Below are 16,048 nucleotides of genomic sequence, written 5' to 3' on the forward strand. Positions count from 1 at the left end.
GTACCTCAGCATCCCCCCTGAGAAAACTCCAGTTGGTTACTCATCATTTGGTCCTGAGGTCCTAAGCCAATCATATTAGGCTAATTAATAAGGAATGCTTAATATGAATTAAGAACTACTTGTTAAAAACATATTTCTAACGGACCCCTTGAAAGCCTGTCAGGGACATGTGCCACATCTTTTTGAATCACTGCCAAAATCCACTTTTCCTGCCTTGAAAATGTAACTTTATTACAAAAACATCTTACATCACAGTATTTTGTAATACTGAAATTGATGTGATAGCACTGTCAAACAAAATTGACATGATACAATTGCATTGTGAGTAAATCAACCAATGCAATTAGCAATGCAGCAGTGCTTATTGATTGTTATTGACGCTTCGTGTGTTCCACCACCGGGGAGCGCTACTGTATAAAGCTCCCTGCAGCAGCAACTCTTATGTGATGTTAATGCTGCTGCCCGTGCATCATTGTGTGCTGCAGCTACACATAATAACGCGATGGCTAATGCATTACTGCTGCCGGTGCTTCTGTTGTTTGAATGATATATGATACACTATCATATAATATGTATATATAGCCTATCAGAAGCGGGTTCAGATCATAATTATGCCTCGTGCTGTTCTAACAAAGGGCCTGTGTTGCGCAGGCTGAGACAAAATCCACATGGGTAACAAAGCCTACATGAAGAAGGCATTGCATCATGATTGTTATTGCCTTCGAAATATTCATGATCAAATATATCCCATAGAAATGTTTAGATTATGATGAGATTGAGTGATAGGTGCCCGTCTTGACTCTGTTACAAGATATTTGGAATGTGAAGACTAGATATCAACATATGCATGTTTGTGTGGATATATCCCCACATTTAAGGAGGAATAGTCCTCACAGATGATCCCTGAATAAAGGTATTCGCACAGCTTCTCACTTGTGCGCCTCATCTCCGCGTCCTGGCTTGAACGCGTGTAATAGGAAGCACTGCCTCCCTCCTTCATGCGTAAATTATGTAGGGCAGGACGGGAATGCTGCTACCTCCATTTGAGAAAACCCGGCCGGTGAATGTGAGGGGGGGAAACACCAAAAGACGAATTCAAGCAGCGTTTCGACTGAGCATCACGACCTGCCTCTTGTGAAGCAAAGGAGAGGAAAATATGGACATCACGGACCAAGGAGCTCAAATGGAGCCGCTCTTACCCACGGTAAGACACGTTATTGTTTATGTTCATTTACATATTTGAATATACAACAAAGCTGAATGGACTGCTGTGTTCTTTCTCTTTAGAATAAATCAGACACTGTTAGGATCATGCTACCTTTTAATTTATGATTCATATTCAATACTTCTGTGCTAAAAAATGACCCGTATTTTGAGTGGTGTCGCCTGGATATCGTGACAAATATGGATGCTGCGCATTACACATTTGACAAATAGACAGAATTGATATTTTCACCGTGTACAATTCATATTGGGCAAATATATCACTACAAACCCCTAGACCTTCAAAGAAAAGGCATTACAGGTTGATACTATAAAGCAGCTACAGTTATGCATGTGTACCCTAATGCCTGCATGGAAAGGCTCCTTTAATATATAAATATACCATGAAATGGACCCAGTTTCTATTCTGTTAAAGAACCTGCTATCAAGCTGTTGCTTTATGTTCTGCAGGTCTTTGATGTTACACTAAGAGAGGAGTGTTGGATGAAAAAAAGGGAGATCTTTTCCTCATCAGTTGCATGTAAAATGTTCCATATTTCATTTTAGGGCTTCACTGGATTACTACGATGTATTCGTAACCTATTTGCAGGCATTATGAGAGCAAAACTCAAATTCATAAAAGTAGTTATTTCACATGTATTCCTTATTTCTCCTGTAACCATAACCATCCATCCACCTAGTTGCTACTCAAGCACCCCCCACATGTTGGTGGAGTAAAGCAGGGAACAAAGAGGTTGAATGTGTGCATGCAGTTCCAGCATGCCTCACATATAGAGCCACTGGAAGGCAGAGCCTACATCCGCGGTCAGCCTCACCTCATTAGCATTCAGGTGAGGCTGTGCTGTGGTGGAGGAAAATACCAAAGAGAGATGAAATATATCTCTTTTTGATCACAATGTTTTAAGCAGCGTTTGCTCTAGGGGCAAATCAATACTCTGCCTGTTGGTTCTATTTGTAACCGTGATATGAGGACTGACGGGGGCTGATGTGTTTGATGGGGGGGCTCTTCTGTTTCCCCTGCAGTCTTGATGCAGTGTGATTGCCTCACTGTAGTTGTAACTCATTGCTGCTTTCCCTGTCCCTGTGCCTACGCAGCAAGCGGATGCGTTGTCATGGTTTCACTGGGATGTGTATGGATATGTGAGGTTTTAAGTTGAGGGACACGGTTAGAAAAACTATGATATTGGCATTCTAACAGGTTCCCAAGGTCAACCATGAGAGTTGATTCACAGCAGGAAAGACTGTTGTGAATGCTTCACTGCTCATGACATATTTGATTTACTACATGAGGGTCTTGCATGGCAGTAATTTATTTACATGCCCTTGTTTTGTCATTTGGACTTATATCTCCATGTCCTTTGACTTGCAGGAACCAAGTTCCCAAGGAAGTACAGATGTGGTGAGTACATCTCTCATTCTCTTCATATGGAATGACAAACATGACATTGATTTGCTCAGTAATAAGAGTGATAACTCAATTCAATACTTGTTAAAGACTAGGTTGTGATACACTCAGAAAATCAATAGATTAACAAAATAATTGGGACATATAAAGGGCAAGGCAAGAATAAAAGCAAGTCAGGTCCCAAAGAATGAGCAAGCCTGAAAAGAGTTTTTAAAAGTCCAGTGGGGAAATAGAGCCAGGATAACAGACTTACAAGGTGACACAATTACAAGTTGAGATTTCACAACTATAATATATAGGATGATGGATGGGAAGGACATGGACACAATGACCAATCAGAGCGGACCTGGCTGTTCCAGATCGGGGGTTAAAGAGTCAGGCGCTGAAACAGAGCCTTTCGGGCAGAGGGTGAACACAGGCAAGCATGTAAACACATTCTATTGAAAACCCAATATATACTTGAAAATAAGCATGATATGTCTTCTTTAAAGTAACTGACTTACACTACCTAACCAAAGCCTGTATAAGGCAGGTAAACCTAGCTCAGTCCCAAGCATTAATAAGATATAAGCATAATGAGTAGTTTTAATATTAAATTGGGTAGGAATTTGAATGCAGGAATGAACCTTGTAATGGAGTATGTTTACTTACTGGCTGTAATATGATCACACTTTGCTGTTAATCCATGTTTCCTATCATCTATAATCTACAGTAATATTGCACAGCTGTGTCTGCTTTATATTTGTCATTAGCCTTCTTGTTTAGCAGATGTTGTGTATTTTTAGATCACAATTGTCACACATGTCACTATGCATCTGGCAGCCACGCAAGGCTGAGGACACGCTGGGTAAATAAACAACAACAGAGCGCAATTCCTTTTAAGAGCTCACAGGAAATGAGTGTAAGCAGATAATTGAGCCAGTCAAGGTGAAGAGCTTGATCCATGCATGTCATTTGTTCTGACTGAATATTGTTTATGCAACTGAGGGCTGTGAGCCAAACTGAGGACAAGAGTGGGCACAAAGTATCTGCCTGTGGATAGACTGTGGATCCTCCAGTTACCACTTTATCTTTCCTTTCTAGTACTTTTAATTTGCTACATTTTTGCGACTATGCATTTATATTTGCCACATGTTGTTGAATCACTACGAATCTACTTGATAACAGGATTTCAAAATATCACGCTTGAATACATCTGAACACAAACTCTATTCTTTGATATCAAAGGAACAGACTTTTCAAGCTTTTATTTGATTAATCTCCTAGCTTCATAATGTGTTTATAGTGGTGGAATTTGCAATGTTTAGTACATTTAAACTCTATTAAGAACAATAATGTTTTGAAGGACACAAAGCTGCTTATTGACAAATCCATATTTCTGTGAGGGAAGTATTACAGAAACCAATTATTTTATTAATCCAAGTCTAAACTATATTGTTTTCTATCAGGATCATGCTTGTTGTTGTAATAGTTGTTTTGGCCAAAAGAGGCTGAAGTGTACTTCTAACTAATGTTGTAAACTCACAATACAATTCTTTACGATGTTGTACCTGGTTGGACTTATAGCGGAACTGAAGCTTGGTGATTGCAACCTTGTTCGAAATCGTGTCAACAACTTTTTTAATTGGTTGCACCTAAAGCATTCATAGGATCTGGAGCCCTGCTTCTTGACCTGAGTGGTCCTGGTTCTGGATTGGGTTTAGACTTGAGTGTTGTGGTCCTAATTACAGCCCTGATGTAACCTCAGTGTCTCTGCCAGGAGGTCCAGTTAGGGGCTGGTTGATTGGCCGGGTTGGAGAAGATCCTTTAGAACAGATGGAGGAAATGTGCTGGATTTGCCCGTTCTGCTCTTTTGAGCTTGGTGTTCTTGGATTAGTGATCTAACTGTGCAAAACTGGCAGGGAGGAAGCCTCCAGTCCCCACCGCAGATAGGAGCCTTGACCGGCTGTGCTCCTTTCCACGGTTAATTATAGCAGAGTCAGCGGGGAGGAGGGCGAGGAAGGCATGGAGCTAGGTAGAGGCAGAGAGTAGCTGGGTGCGGAACATAAGAGACAGATGCTAAAATGAGGAGGGAGGCAGATCACATTGTGTATATAGTGTTATTTCTCTGAACATCTTCCGCGCGTCTTCTTTGCTTCTGAAAAGAAATATCCGATGACACAGAGACAGCAGTAACAGGATTTGACAGTGGTGTCAGGCGGTGCAGCAGAAATAGTTGCTTGTTCCTCCGGATCGGTTTCTAGAACACCATGCCTTGATCACATTTTCGCTGACAATGCACTGCAGCCAGAGAGCAGCCTCTTTGCCTCAGGTAGGTTGTGCACACACACACATTAGGATGCACACACTGTATACAGTTAGCCTGCAACGCCAACTCTACTTACCTCTTTTTCTACGTGAGGTGTGCAGTGACCATGGCACATGTAGATGTGAGGTGTCCTTTGGGCTGTGGGGAGCCCCTCGTACAGGATGCTGCTGTTTGACTCACTGCGACCTAAGACTTAGGTAACAGAGCTACAGAGCTTGAAGGCTCAGCAGAGCAGAACAGCATCGGTGATGTCAGAGCACTAATCTCTCTGGGGGGATTGGCGGATGGACGCTTGTCAGAAACATTTGATGCTACCCTGGATGAAAGCTGTTAGAGAGAAAGAGACAGAGGCAGAGCTGTGCTGAGCTCCCTGCTTTTGTTTTCACGTTGTGTTCGTGGGGCTTTCGAAGGTTGCTGCCGTTTTCCAACATGGGAAGAGAGGCTAAGGAGAGCATCTGAGGAGAGGAGAGGGTTCGACTGACAGACTATCTGTGTCTGCTGTTCTCTCTGACTTTCATACACATTAAAAACACACACTCTGAGTCCACAGTGGGGCTCGGGCCCTGTGCCTTAGCCTCTTGTCTTTCCATTGCCGCAAGCACAAGGGGAGTTAGCGGGCATCCTAACAGGAGTCACACCATGCTCTCAGTGGACCACAGTGCAGGATTTATTAATCAGGTAGGTTGCTTCATTTGATTTCAAAGGATTGCAGTTGTAAGTTTGTGAGCATTTCATTGACTTTGCTGTAGCTACTATTGGAATTGGCTGGCACCACTAATTGATGGTTGAGTTTGTCAACGTTCTTGTCAGATTCGGTTGCACTTTTGTTGTGATTTTGAGATGAATCAGTAGAAACTGGAAACAGAAAATGTTAGAAAAAGCTTGCTTGTGATCTTACTGTTTTACGATCTGCCTTATTTTAATACATGTATAGTTGAAAGGCTTGCCTTCTGCTGCAGAGAGGAGCAGTTGTGCAAAGGTCCGGGGAGGCTGGCTGACAGATGGGACTGTCATTGTGGGGCAAGCGAGGAGCTTATACACACTGCACTGACCCTGGTGATCTCTCAGGGAGATACAGACAATCAAAACCCAAATACATGCGATTTGGTTTGGGCATGTTATCACATCGTTTTTTTCTGGTCTTTGTCATTTTAAGACATTCAGGAAGTTTCTATTACCTGCTAGTTTACAACCCAAGTCCCCCCTTGCCTTTTTTGCAGAGTGGTAATCACACTTCATATCCTCCTTCTTTCTTTCTTTACCTGTGTCCGACACGGTTAAAGAGTGATGATGTAGATGTATTCAGAGTGCTTAGCATATTCTTCCCTGTGATGCTACCGATGCTGATCCCGCTGCCATTGCCAGGGTAACCATGGCCATCTGTAGGGAGGAAAACCATGACAACAAAAGCTGCCAGCCAATCGCAGGGCTTGTACAGCAGCTGATAATCCATCTTCCCTCTTAGCTAGCTACAAGCTATAGAATCACTCTAGCTCTTTGGACAAGTCCAATAAAGCAGATTTACAGTAGATAGATTTACTCAGTCTCATGGATTTCACATGAAACGCCAACTGCTTGGCTATTTTCTGTGTGCTCTGTGGAGACTGTTTGCTACATCTGATATGATGTATGAGTACACCAAACTCTGGCCCAATTTTTTACAGTATAGTAATGTAAGCATTCATCATCCCCGCTGTAGTGAAAGCCTCAGGAGAACGTAGAAATGAGGTCACATATCTGCTTCCCTGAGAGCGATGTGTTAATGTACACAGATCCTGGAGAGGAGCGTGTGAGAAAACATAGGTGATTTATATTGGCCAAGAAAATGGAACATAAGCTCTCAGAGAAATCTGATGTTGACACAAAGTGGAGATCACTCGATAGATAATATACACAGCGAGGCAAAAGTTATATCATTTCTGTCATAATGAAAATGGACCTGGACATGTAATTTACTAAAATCAGTTTTCCCCACACCATAATCTTTAGCTTATGCTGATGACATTATCAAAATGTTACACTGTGTGAGTTTATCTTTCGTGCTGCAATACACTTACGGAGTCTCACATCACAGTTTTATGTGCACAGACTTATTTCAAATCAAAGAATCAGATATTTTCTAACAGAGTTAATCATCTTTTGAATTTTCTTTGGATAGCTGTATATCCAATCCCAAGGTGTGCTCAAGACTGTGAGCCACGTAACAATATCTATGACCTCGGGTAGACCCTCACTTCCTTCTTTTATATTTCAAAACTCAACTGTTTATTGCAGGCTATCTTAAAATGATCTAACCCTCAAGGCTCAACTTGATGTCGTCAGGGTTGTTCCTCTAGACTTTAATCTTCCTTTAGAGCCACAAGACACATGCGAATGCCGTGATGGTCGTTAAGTAGCCTCCAACAATTCCTAAAATCATACCAACAACATCTATCAAAGTCAGCCCCCTGTTGATTGTCACTGCAGTAGCTCCGGGCTGTACTCTGCTATGACAAGCGGAATTACACTCGCTCATGTGAACCAACTATGACAGCGCTATCACTTTGGGATAGTGCTGTAAAAGGTGAAAGCCAGAGGTCAGACGGAAAGTGGAGCACATTGCAGAGGAGATTTAGGAATGTAATTGTGCGATGTGGGGAGGTGAGTGCTGTATTTAGGGCGTTGAGTTCAAGCACACATTTCAGGTCACTTTCATTGTTGGCTGGGTTTATTTTTGGACTCTATCAGTTAAAGTTACACAACAAGATATCAGGTATGGGATTACAGAAGTTTCTCATCTTTTGTTCAATGTCAGGTCAGGAACAATACATAAATATTGAGTATCTTGTTGTGCTTATCACCCAGTATGTGCAGGGAACACTGGTGTTATTTTTTGCTTTCCCACATTAGTTGGTTATTTTCATCAGTGGTCACCAGTTGTGTTTAAAGCCAGGGCGGTGGCTGCCTGTCGATCTGGAGGACACGCAGGCTTTGTTCAGGTCAATCACTCGATCCTCCTCAGGCGCTGTGTAACAATGTGAGGCATGCAACTCATTAGAAAGAGTGGTGGGAACACGGAGCACACGTGTAGCAGCCTGAGGAGTGAATCAGGTGTTGAGAGGTGGTGGATGAATGGTGAAGAAATACCTCCCGTGTATTGGATTTATCTGTCTAAGTGCAGATTGAATGAAGGGTCTTCTAGAACGGTGCTTTTAAGTGCAATTGGTACATCCTGCGTGGATCTATGACAAATAACCTGTGGGAAATCTCTGCAAGCTGGTTTGCAAATGTATTCGTTTTTCTAGTGAAATGCACTCAAGTCTTCTCAATCACGATTTATTAACAATTGTTTTATCTTTAAATATGACTTATTTAGCTCTAGTTTTTAAATACTTTAGATCCAATTTGTCAGGGTTTAAGTTTAAAGCAACAGGGTGCTATGTGTAAATAGTCATTGCGGTCTTAGTGAAGCTTCTAAAGCAAAACCACAGCAGAATTGTTTTATCTTATTTCAAAAGTTATCTTAAAAGCAGGCCTTAATATTACAAAATCCACTTATGAGATTCGACCCTGTGTTTCATGCAAAGGAAAAACCTAAATCAAACCAAGATCTACGCCGACTGTCCTGTATGTATTCTTCCCAGTGCAGGATATGACTCTGAAGCTCTGCTGCATACATCCACAGAGCAATGTGCATTGAATCAAAATCAGATGAAACTCAATGTCAAGGCTTTCAAGGTCATGATGCTCCATTTACCATCGCTGCACCAATGCTAGCACTGTGCACACATACAGTACATGAGCACAGACATGCGCTGTTAACTCAGTTTGACATTAGAACATCCTCCGGTCCTCGGTTTGTGAAGCCTTTTGCTCCTCTCCCCCACTGTGTAGCTCATCCATCCACACTGCTCCGTCCCGTCACACCACTGCGCATTGTGCATTGGCAGGCCTATGCATGTGTGTACAGTACATGTGCAAAGAATATGTATAATAATACAGAGAAATCAACAACCAGTCAAGGGAAAGGCTTACTATGAAAAATAATGTATGTTCACGTTATGTTAGTGTCTAATCATCATGCGGGTCACATGTCTATCCCTCCTCCACCTTTACCACCCTGACTCCCCTGGAGTCTTGGTCACGTGCTCTGTGCTCACGTTCCCCCGAAGCTGTCACCCACGACCAGAGAGCCAACGCAGAAATGTCTGATTTAATTCTCTCCACCACGCAGGAGCCTCCATCACTGATCACATGGTCGCAGACAAGGTTTTATCGTGGTGTAAACGCTGGCAGATTAATCTCAACCCAGATTGTTGTGCAGGGATGTTTCTCTGTGGGCTGGTCTGGGGTCAGCATCATGAGGTAGAAACCCGTCTATAAATAGTAGCAGCGACCTGCAGGCGGGAGATTCTGGCTCATCTGTCGTAGTGGGCAGGGTAAAGCTTTGTTTCGGACGAAGCAGAAAAGAGCATAGCAACAGGCTAGAATTAATCAGATTGGTCACTTTTTTTGTATTTGATCAGAATACATTTTTACGTTCAATTTGGGGAATTTTTTTCCCAAACATCCTTGCAGATTTTTTCAGAACATTAATTGATTGGGATGGAAACTGGCAACAGAAAGGTAGGAGTGGAAATAGTGTAAATGTATGAGAAGTATTCAAAAACAACCAAACAAATGGCATATATTTGGACTAAGGATGTTGAATATCTCAGCAACTAAGATGCTAATGCCTTGTAGAGGAGAACATGGTCACTCTGTACACCGTCTGGATGTCAATGGTTACTTTCTCATAACTCACAGTGGGGAGAATACCTTTTTTTCTCTTGCCTCTCAGGGCTATTCAGATCATTATGGAGCTTTATTTTGCATACTAGCTGCATATATATATAGATGTGTGTGTAGTTCTCATGGGTCTGGGACAGGGAGTGTAACTGAGTTTCCCTGGGGGCCTGCAGGGGCCAGCTCCCTGCTACTCTCCCAGGCTTTCACAACCGATAACATCTCTGTCTTTGCGACTTCCATAAGTATACAAACAAAAAGTTTTTAGGAAATGAATTTGTTATTTTGGCCACCCTGGCGTACTGATTGTCTATGATTCCTCTCACAGTAGACACAAAGGATTGATTCGGAGGGAATTGTACTGCAGATGCATGGGTGATGACAGAATTACCACATTAGAAAATGTCAATATTTCAGATGACCATTAACCATCTGCCAGGAGAAATCTAGGCATGTCTGTCTACAGGGACTTGATCATTAATTCTCATCTGGGTCTCTCTCTGTCTGTCTGTGTGTGTGTGTGTGTGTGTGTGTGTGTGTGTGTGTGTGTGTGTGTGTGTGTGTGTGTGTGTGTGTGTGTGTGTGTGTGTGTGTGTGTGTGTGTGTTGTGTGTGTGTGTGTGTGTGTGTGTATGTGTGTGTGTATGTGTGTGTGGGGGGGGGGGGCTCCATCAGAGTATGTTAATGTCTCTCTACAGTAAGCCCACCATGTCAGCATCTGTCCACACACTCCTCCGATGCTTTGGCTTCTTTTCTCACATGGTTGTCCGTGTGCGGGAGCGTGTGTTTGTCTGTCTGTGTGTGTGAGTGTGTGTCTGTTTGTGACAGCGTTCCAGTGTTCTTGCTTAATCTCTCAGGATCAGAGATTGATGGCCAGCATCAGCCAACTTTAGCTTGTCACAACACAGAATGCAACATGTCTCATGTTTTGGCAATATTTGCTATATTACTCACGCTGTAGAAGGTCCATTTGAAAAGCAGGATTTTTTATATTTCTATAATATATTTTTTTACTGTAGCAAATAACTGCAGATGCAAAATTTAGACTGAAAGAATATGATTATTTTATTTTACCAATAACATTTCTGTATACTTGTTCTTTTAACAATGAGCTAATAGCTAAGGAATTAGCAAGCTGTGAACATGCTAGTGCTAGTAAGTCTAGTTTTATGTTCAGAACGGATATTGATCATGTGTTATACAGTTTCCGACAGATGGATTGTGTTCATGTGCATGACTTACTAAAGCAGCCATGTGTGAATTTATTTTAATACAGCACGGTTACTTCGATGACCCTGCTATATTCCAACGTTTTCCTGCTCATTACATGATTGCTAATCGCTTATTTGGAGATTGAGCCTTGTTTCAAACACATTTATCAGACTAACTTATCAGAGTCAGATTGAATGCATATAGGACACATGTATGCAGAAGTGTTCATGATGTTCAGTATTTTTTAACTCCATATTGATTCCATTCAGGAACTAGGCCATCCGTGTGTAAGTTTGGGAAGACAACAACGATCATCCCTCAATCGCATGTTCATGTTTTTATTTAGATTGCAAGGAGAGCATTCACAGCTCTACAATAAATACATTAAAAAAATATTTGACCCATTTAAAATAGTGAAACCATGGAAAATCAATAGTTAGTGATCAATGTACGTTGTCTGTCAGGCTGCCCTACATAAATCAATGCATGGGAAACACTGATAAACTTGGGGGTGCCTTTAACATGTTATGTAATGTCATTAATTGTGTGAAGTCTCGATCTGGTGTATATGTTTAAGCTTGTGTCTGATGATCAAAAAGCTTAGTTGAGCTTAGTGCTTTAGTGCAGCGTCCACACGGCAGCGTGCGTTGAAGCTTCAACGCTTCTGCCCATTCACTTTGAATGGGGTGACGTCACGCTTTGCCGAACTGCATTGTGGTTCCGTCGCTTCAAAAGTTGAGCAATGTTCAACTTTTGAAGCTTCGACGGATGCGTCAGCCAATCAAATTCATTAATTTCTCAAGGTCAGTGCTATTTATAGTGTGGAGTAAGAAAAACAGTATGCCTCCATTAGCACCAGCCACCAGCCTGTACTCCAGCATCTGCTGCTCCACTTTCTTAGACATCTCCCCTGCCAGAGGCGTGGGTGGTGGAGCATTCACACCATTTAATGCTTACGCACAGTGATGCATCCTTTGTAAACCATGACTCAAACAGTGTAATCTGGCAATTTGGCTTTTTTTATATTGCAATTGGGTGCCTTTTGTTGCCATGGTGAAAGTTGCTTGAAGTTATGATGCCGAGCTGTGTGTATCATCTTATCACGAGGCGCGGCGTGTGTGTGTGCGGGGGGGGGGGGGGGTCTTATGTAATAGCATTAATGAAATATAGATTTTACTTGGCCGTAACACGCAAACTGTTCACAACTATTTTGTTTGTGTCTCTTTTTCCAGAGAGCTGATGAGGAGGCAGTGGTGGACCGTGGGGGCACGCGCTCCATGCTCAACACCAACTTTGAGAAGGAAGAACTCGAAGGTAACACCATAAGTGATCATTAATATTAACATTACACAATTACTTATACATCTTTGTGGAGAAGATAAAAGAAAATAGGCACGCGAGGGATTTCTGTATTGTAAGGGGACTCATAATAGAGTGCCCCTTCAATTAAACACATCACTATAACACTTACAAAAAAGCTTTAGTGTGAGTATCTGTCGTCGTTTGGAAGTGTATTTTTATTTATGTAAATTGATAGGACGTTACAATATATTTGTAGTCAAGGAATAGCAGTAAACGTATCCAAAATAGCAGAATTACTGACAGCCGAGATGCTGATGGCGGGAAACTTGTCTGTCTACCTGTCTAAATCACTAAATGGAAATGAGGTTTTGATATGAGTCCTGCAGAATCAAAGTGTGCAGGCTTTTGTCTCTTTGTGTGTTTGCATCAGCATTTCATCCGTCGTAAAAGAGACAGATTTCTACACCAACAGCATTCTGAATTGACCCAACGTGCATAACAAGGTTTTTTGAAAGGTACTTTGGGAAACAGGGAATCACAAAGAGAGCAAATATAGGCATGGTGAGCTTAGGAAAAGTGGGGACAATTACTTATTTTTCACTAGAAAAAAACTCTAGATGATAAAGTAAGATGATTTATATATTTGTAACTTTGTATACGAGGGGAACATTTTATTTTTACCAATTAGATCACACATTTTTGTGTAAGTCAAGCGGTGGAAAGGAGGGAATAAAACATCTATTATCTAGAGATTTGGTTCCCCCGTCAGTATCCACTGTATTTTTGTTGCCAGGCAACGTCCTCATAGGAAGCCGGCAAAGCTGTCAGTCTTTGATTCTGACGTTGCCGATGAGATGGGCTTTCATCTCAAGGACTCCTCATCCTCGAATGATGGTTTCCATAATGACTATCCCTCTGTCTGGTGCTCTGGTAACGCGGACTCTTTGTCAGCAGGAGAGCAACTCCTCTGAAGTTATCTCGCTCACACACTCAGACCCTTTCAGCCCCTTCAACACTCATTCTCATACACCCTTATATTCGGGATAAAAGTAAGAGGTAAGCAGGACATCAAGAACAAAAAACACTTTACATTACTTTATTGAAAATAAAAAAGGAACATGAAATTGGGCGACATTTTCATCCGTTATTTTACACAGAATGTTGTTCATTTTCACTCAATACAACATTAACCGTCCTGATGCCCCAAATACTCGCTAGAGCAACAAATATGGATTAATCTGCTGCTAAAGTGAGTCCTCAACAAATCAAACGGAACAAGCATATAGCACAGTAACTGTATTGAGGATTAATTTGCAAGGATCGGCACCAGGCGGACCGCGGTCCGGATCCGGACCCAGACGCCGACCTATACGGACCCGGAGCTATAATCAATACATTAATAGGGGATTTTTCGGCGCCTCCCGCTTTTTTAACGCTGATTGTGTAATTCGTGGAGAACTGAAGAGTTTTCGTTTTGGGGGTGGGGGGTGGGGAGTCCGTCCGTCAGTCCGACTGACGGACAACTTCTCACTTCAAAAAAGAAGAAGAAATCTAGACCGCAAAAATAATTATACAAGTGAGTACCTATTTTCCTGGCCAAGGACAGGTTCCTTGAACACAACACGAGCGTAATGTATGGGCATAGATATGTCTCATAATTATTTGTGTGAACATAAAAATAATTTGTGTGTAAATATGTGATTTGTAAATGTAAAACAACATCCACAAATGCATTTAAAAGATTAGCAAACTCATAAATACATTTGCAAGTGTAAAACGGATCTGCAAATACGTTAAATATGTTCACAAATAAAAAAAGATCTGTGAATATCTCTTTAACATTTACACCTTTCGATCAGGCATTTGTGAATCCATTTTGTGTTTGTGGACCAAAAATGCGCTTGCGGATCTCAAATCTCTGTTCGCGGATCGTCTTTTTACACACACGGAATTTTGAGACATATTTTCCGCCGGTCTCGGCTAAAATCTACTCGTGTCACTCGGTTATTTTCGGAAACCACGTGATGGCCTGCTGATGACGACATTTCCGCATGATTTCAATAAGAGCATGATGGTTTGTTTAATGCTCTGTTTTTGTATTATAATGAACAGCGGAACGTTAGATGTATTCTTCATCACCATAACCCTGACCTAAATACGGTGCTTTTCTACAGATTACTTTATGACTGCACTGGTAAAGTAAAATTAGGCCGATTAATAAGATGTGAAGTGCTTTGTAACTTCGACCCGCTTGACTGAATACACAACAAACAATGAAGAAAGAGTTTTATCTGGGCTGTTTCACTGCCAGCTGCTCCCCCGGGACCCGAAAGTGGCGTAGGCCTATAGCCTGCACTTCAACATCAACGAAAGTGCTCGATATATGCTGTATTGAACCAATAACACAAACTAACTGTATCACTATAACATGATGATGATGGTGATGGTGATGAAGAATGCATCTAACGTTCCGCTGTTCATTATAATACAAAAACAGAGCATGAAACAAACCATCATGCTCTTACTTTGAAATCATGCGGAAATGTCGTCATCAGCAGGCCATCACGTGGTTTCCGAAAATAATCGAGTGACACGAGTAGATTTTAGCCGAGACCGGCGGAAAATATGTCTCAAAATTCCGTGTGTGTAAAAAGACGATCCGTGAACAGAGATTTGAGATCCGTGAACAGAGATTTGAGATCCGCAAGCGCATTTTTGGTCCACAAATACAAAATGGATTCACAAATGCCTGATTGAAAGGTGTAAATGTTAAAGAGATATTCACAGATCTTTTTTTATTTGTGAACATATTTAGCGTATTTGCAGATCCGTTTTACACTTGCAAATGTATTTGTGAGTTTGCAAATCTTTTAAATGCATTTGTGGATGTTGTTTTACATTTACAAATCACATATTTACACACAAATTATTTTTATGTTCACACAAATAATTATGAGACATATCTATGCCCATAGTAACGTGTCTTCACGTGGACGTGGTATGTCGTATGGGTATGTCTCGTCTGAAAGGAGTGCTCAGAGAGCACCGGAACCCCGCTCCAGCCCTTCAAATATTGCAATACCCATAAGGAGCCGTATTATATGCCACAGTGTTTACGTGGCTGTGTCTTTAGTTGTAAGCACAGTGGCGATCTGTTGTTATTAGCATCTGGTTAGCTAGCTATGCTAACGAATTTAAAGAGCTTTTTTACAACCAGGTGGAAGAGAGCTCTCTCCTGAGAGGCTCAAATAACCTCAGCTCAGTGAGGTTAAGGCACACCTTGATATGATCATTATATAGTTATTAATGAGACTAAATGAAAAACAGGTATAAAATACTATATGACAGTAACAAAAAAGTTGTTAAAAATAACAAGAATAGAGTTTAAAAGGGGAGTGATTTGTAAAATATCCCAAAAGAAAAATCTGCTTACAGTTCTTTTTCATATGGGTGTTGAGAGATGTATCCATATATCTCTTCATGTTGCTCTCAAAGTGCACCAGATTGATGCTTTTAACTTCAATATTTAATATCCCCGGACCCCCCTAGAGGAGGTTAGGTCCCCCCCCCACTTAAATTATATTCACATGGATAGGATACTAAATACATTTGCACACATCTTGTGTCCATATCTTTCTGTTTTGGTGGTCATGCCACAACCGTGCACATGCATGCATGCGCGAGTCATGGTGAGATATCTGGATTGAGAGGTTGCTTTTTCTTTGCACAGCATGAAAGAAAGGCAACATGAATGGGCTGTGATTTTAGTTTTTTTTAAGCAGAGGTTGAGTTCAATCATTTGTACGGCCCTCGGAGGATGTTGTAAAAATTGAA

At 41.4% G+C, this 16,048-nt stretch overlaps 1 protein-coding gene across 4 annotated transcripts in view; it reads left to right on the top strand.

Annotated features, from left to right (window-relative positions):
- Nucleotides 1-907: 907 nt before the first annotated feature.
- The window catches only part of LOC117546598 (sodium-driven chloride bicarbonate exchanger-like), a 36,992-nt gene continuing 21,851 nt past the window's right edge, over nt 908-16,048 (top strand). For 3 of the 4 annotated variants that reach the window (XM_034216879.1, XM_034216882.1, XM_034216880.1), the window contains exons 1-3: nt 908-1,204; nt 2,594-2,623; nt 12,145-12,226. In XM_034216879.1, the coding sequence (XP_034072770.1) occupies nt 1,157-1,204; nt 2,594-2,623; nt 12,145-12,226 (160 nt within the window). In that variant the 5' untranslated portion in view covers nt 908-1,156. The remainder of the gene's footprint in view (nt 1,205-2,593; nt 2,624-12,144; nt 12,227-16,048) is intronic. The other variant, XM_034216881.1, reaches the window with a different exon arrangement.

Source organism: Gymnodraco acuticeps, unplaced genomic scaffold (genome assembly GCF_902827175.1).
Source record: "Gymnodraco acuticeps unplaced genomic scaffold, fGymAcu1.1, whole genome shotgun sequence".
NCBI classification, from domain to species: domain Eukaryota; kingdom Metazoa; phylum Chordata; class Actinopteri; order Perciformes; family Bathydraconidae; genus Gymnodraco; species Gymnodraco acuticeps.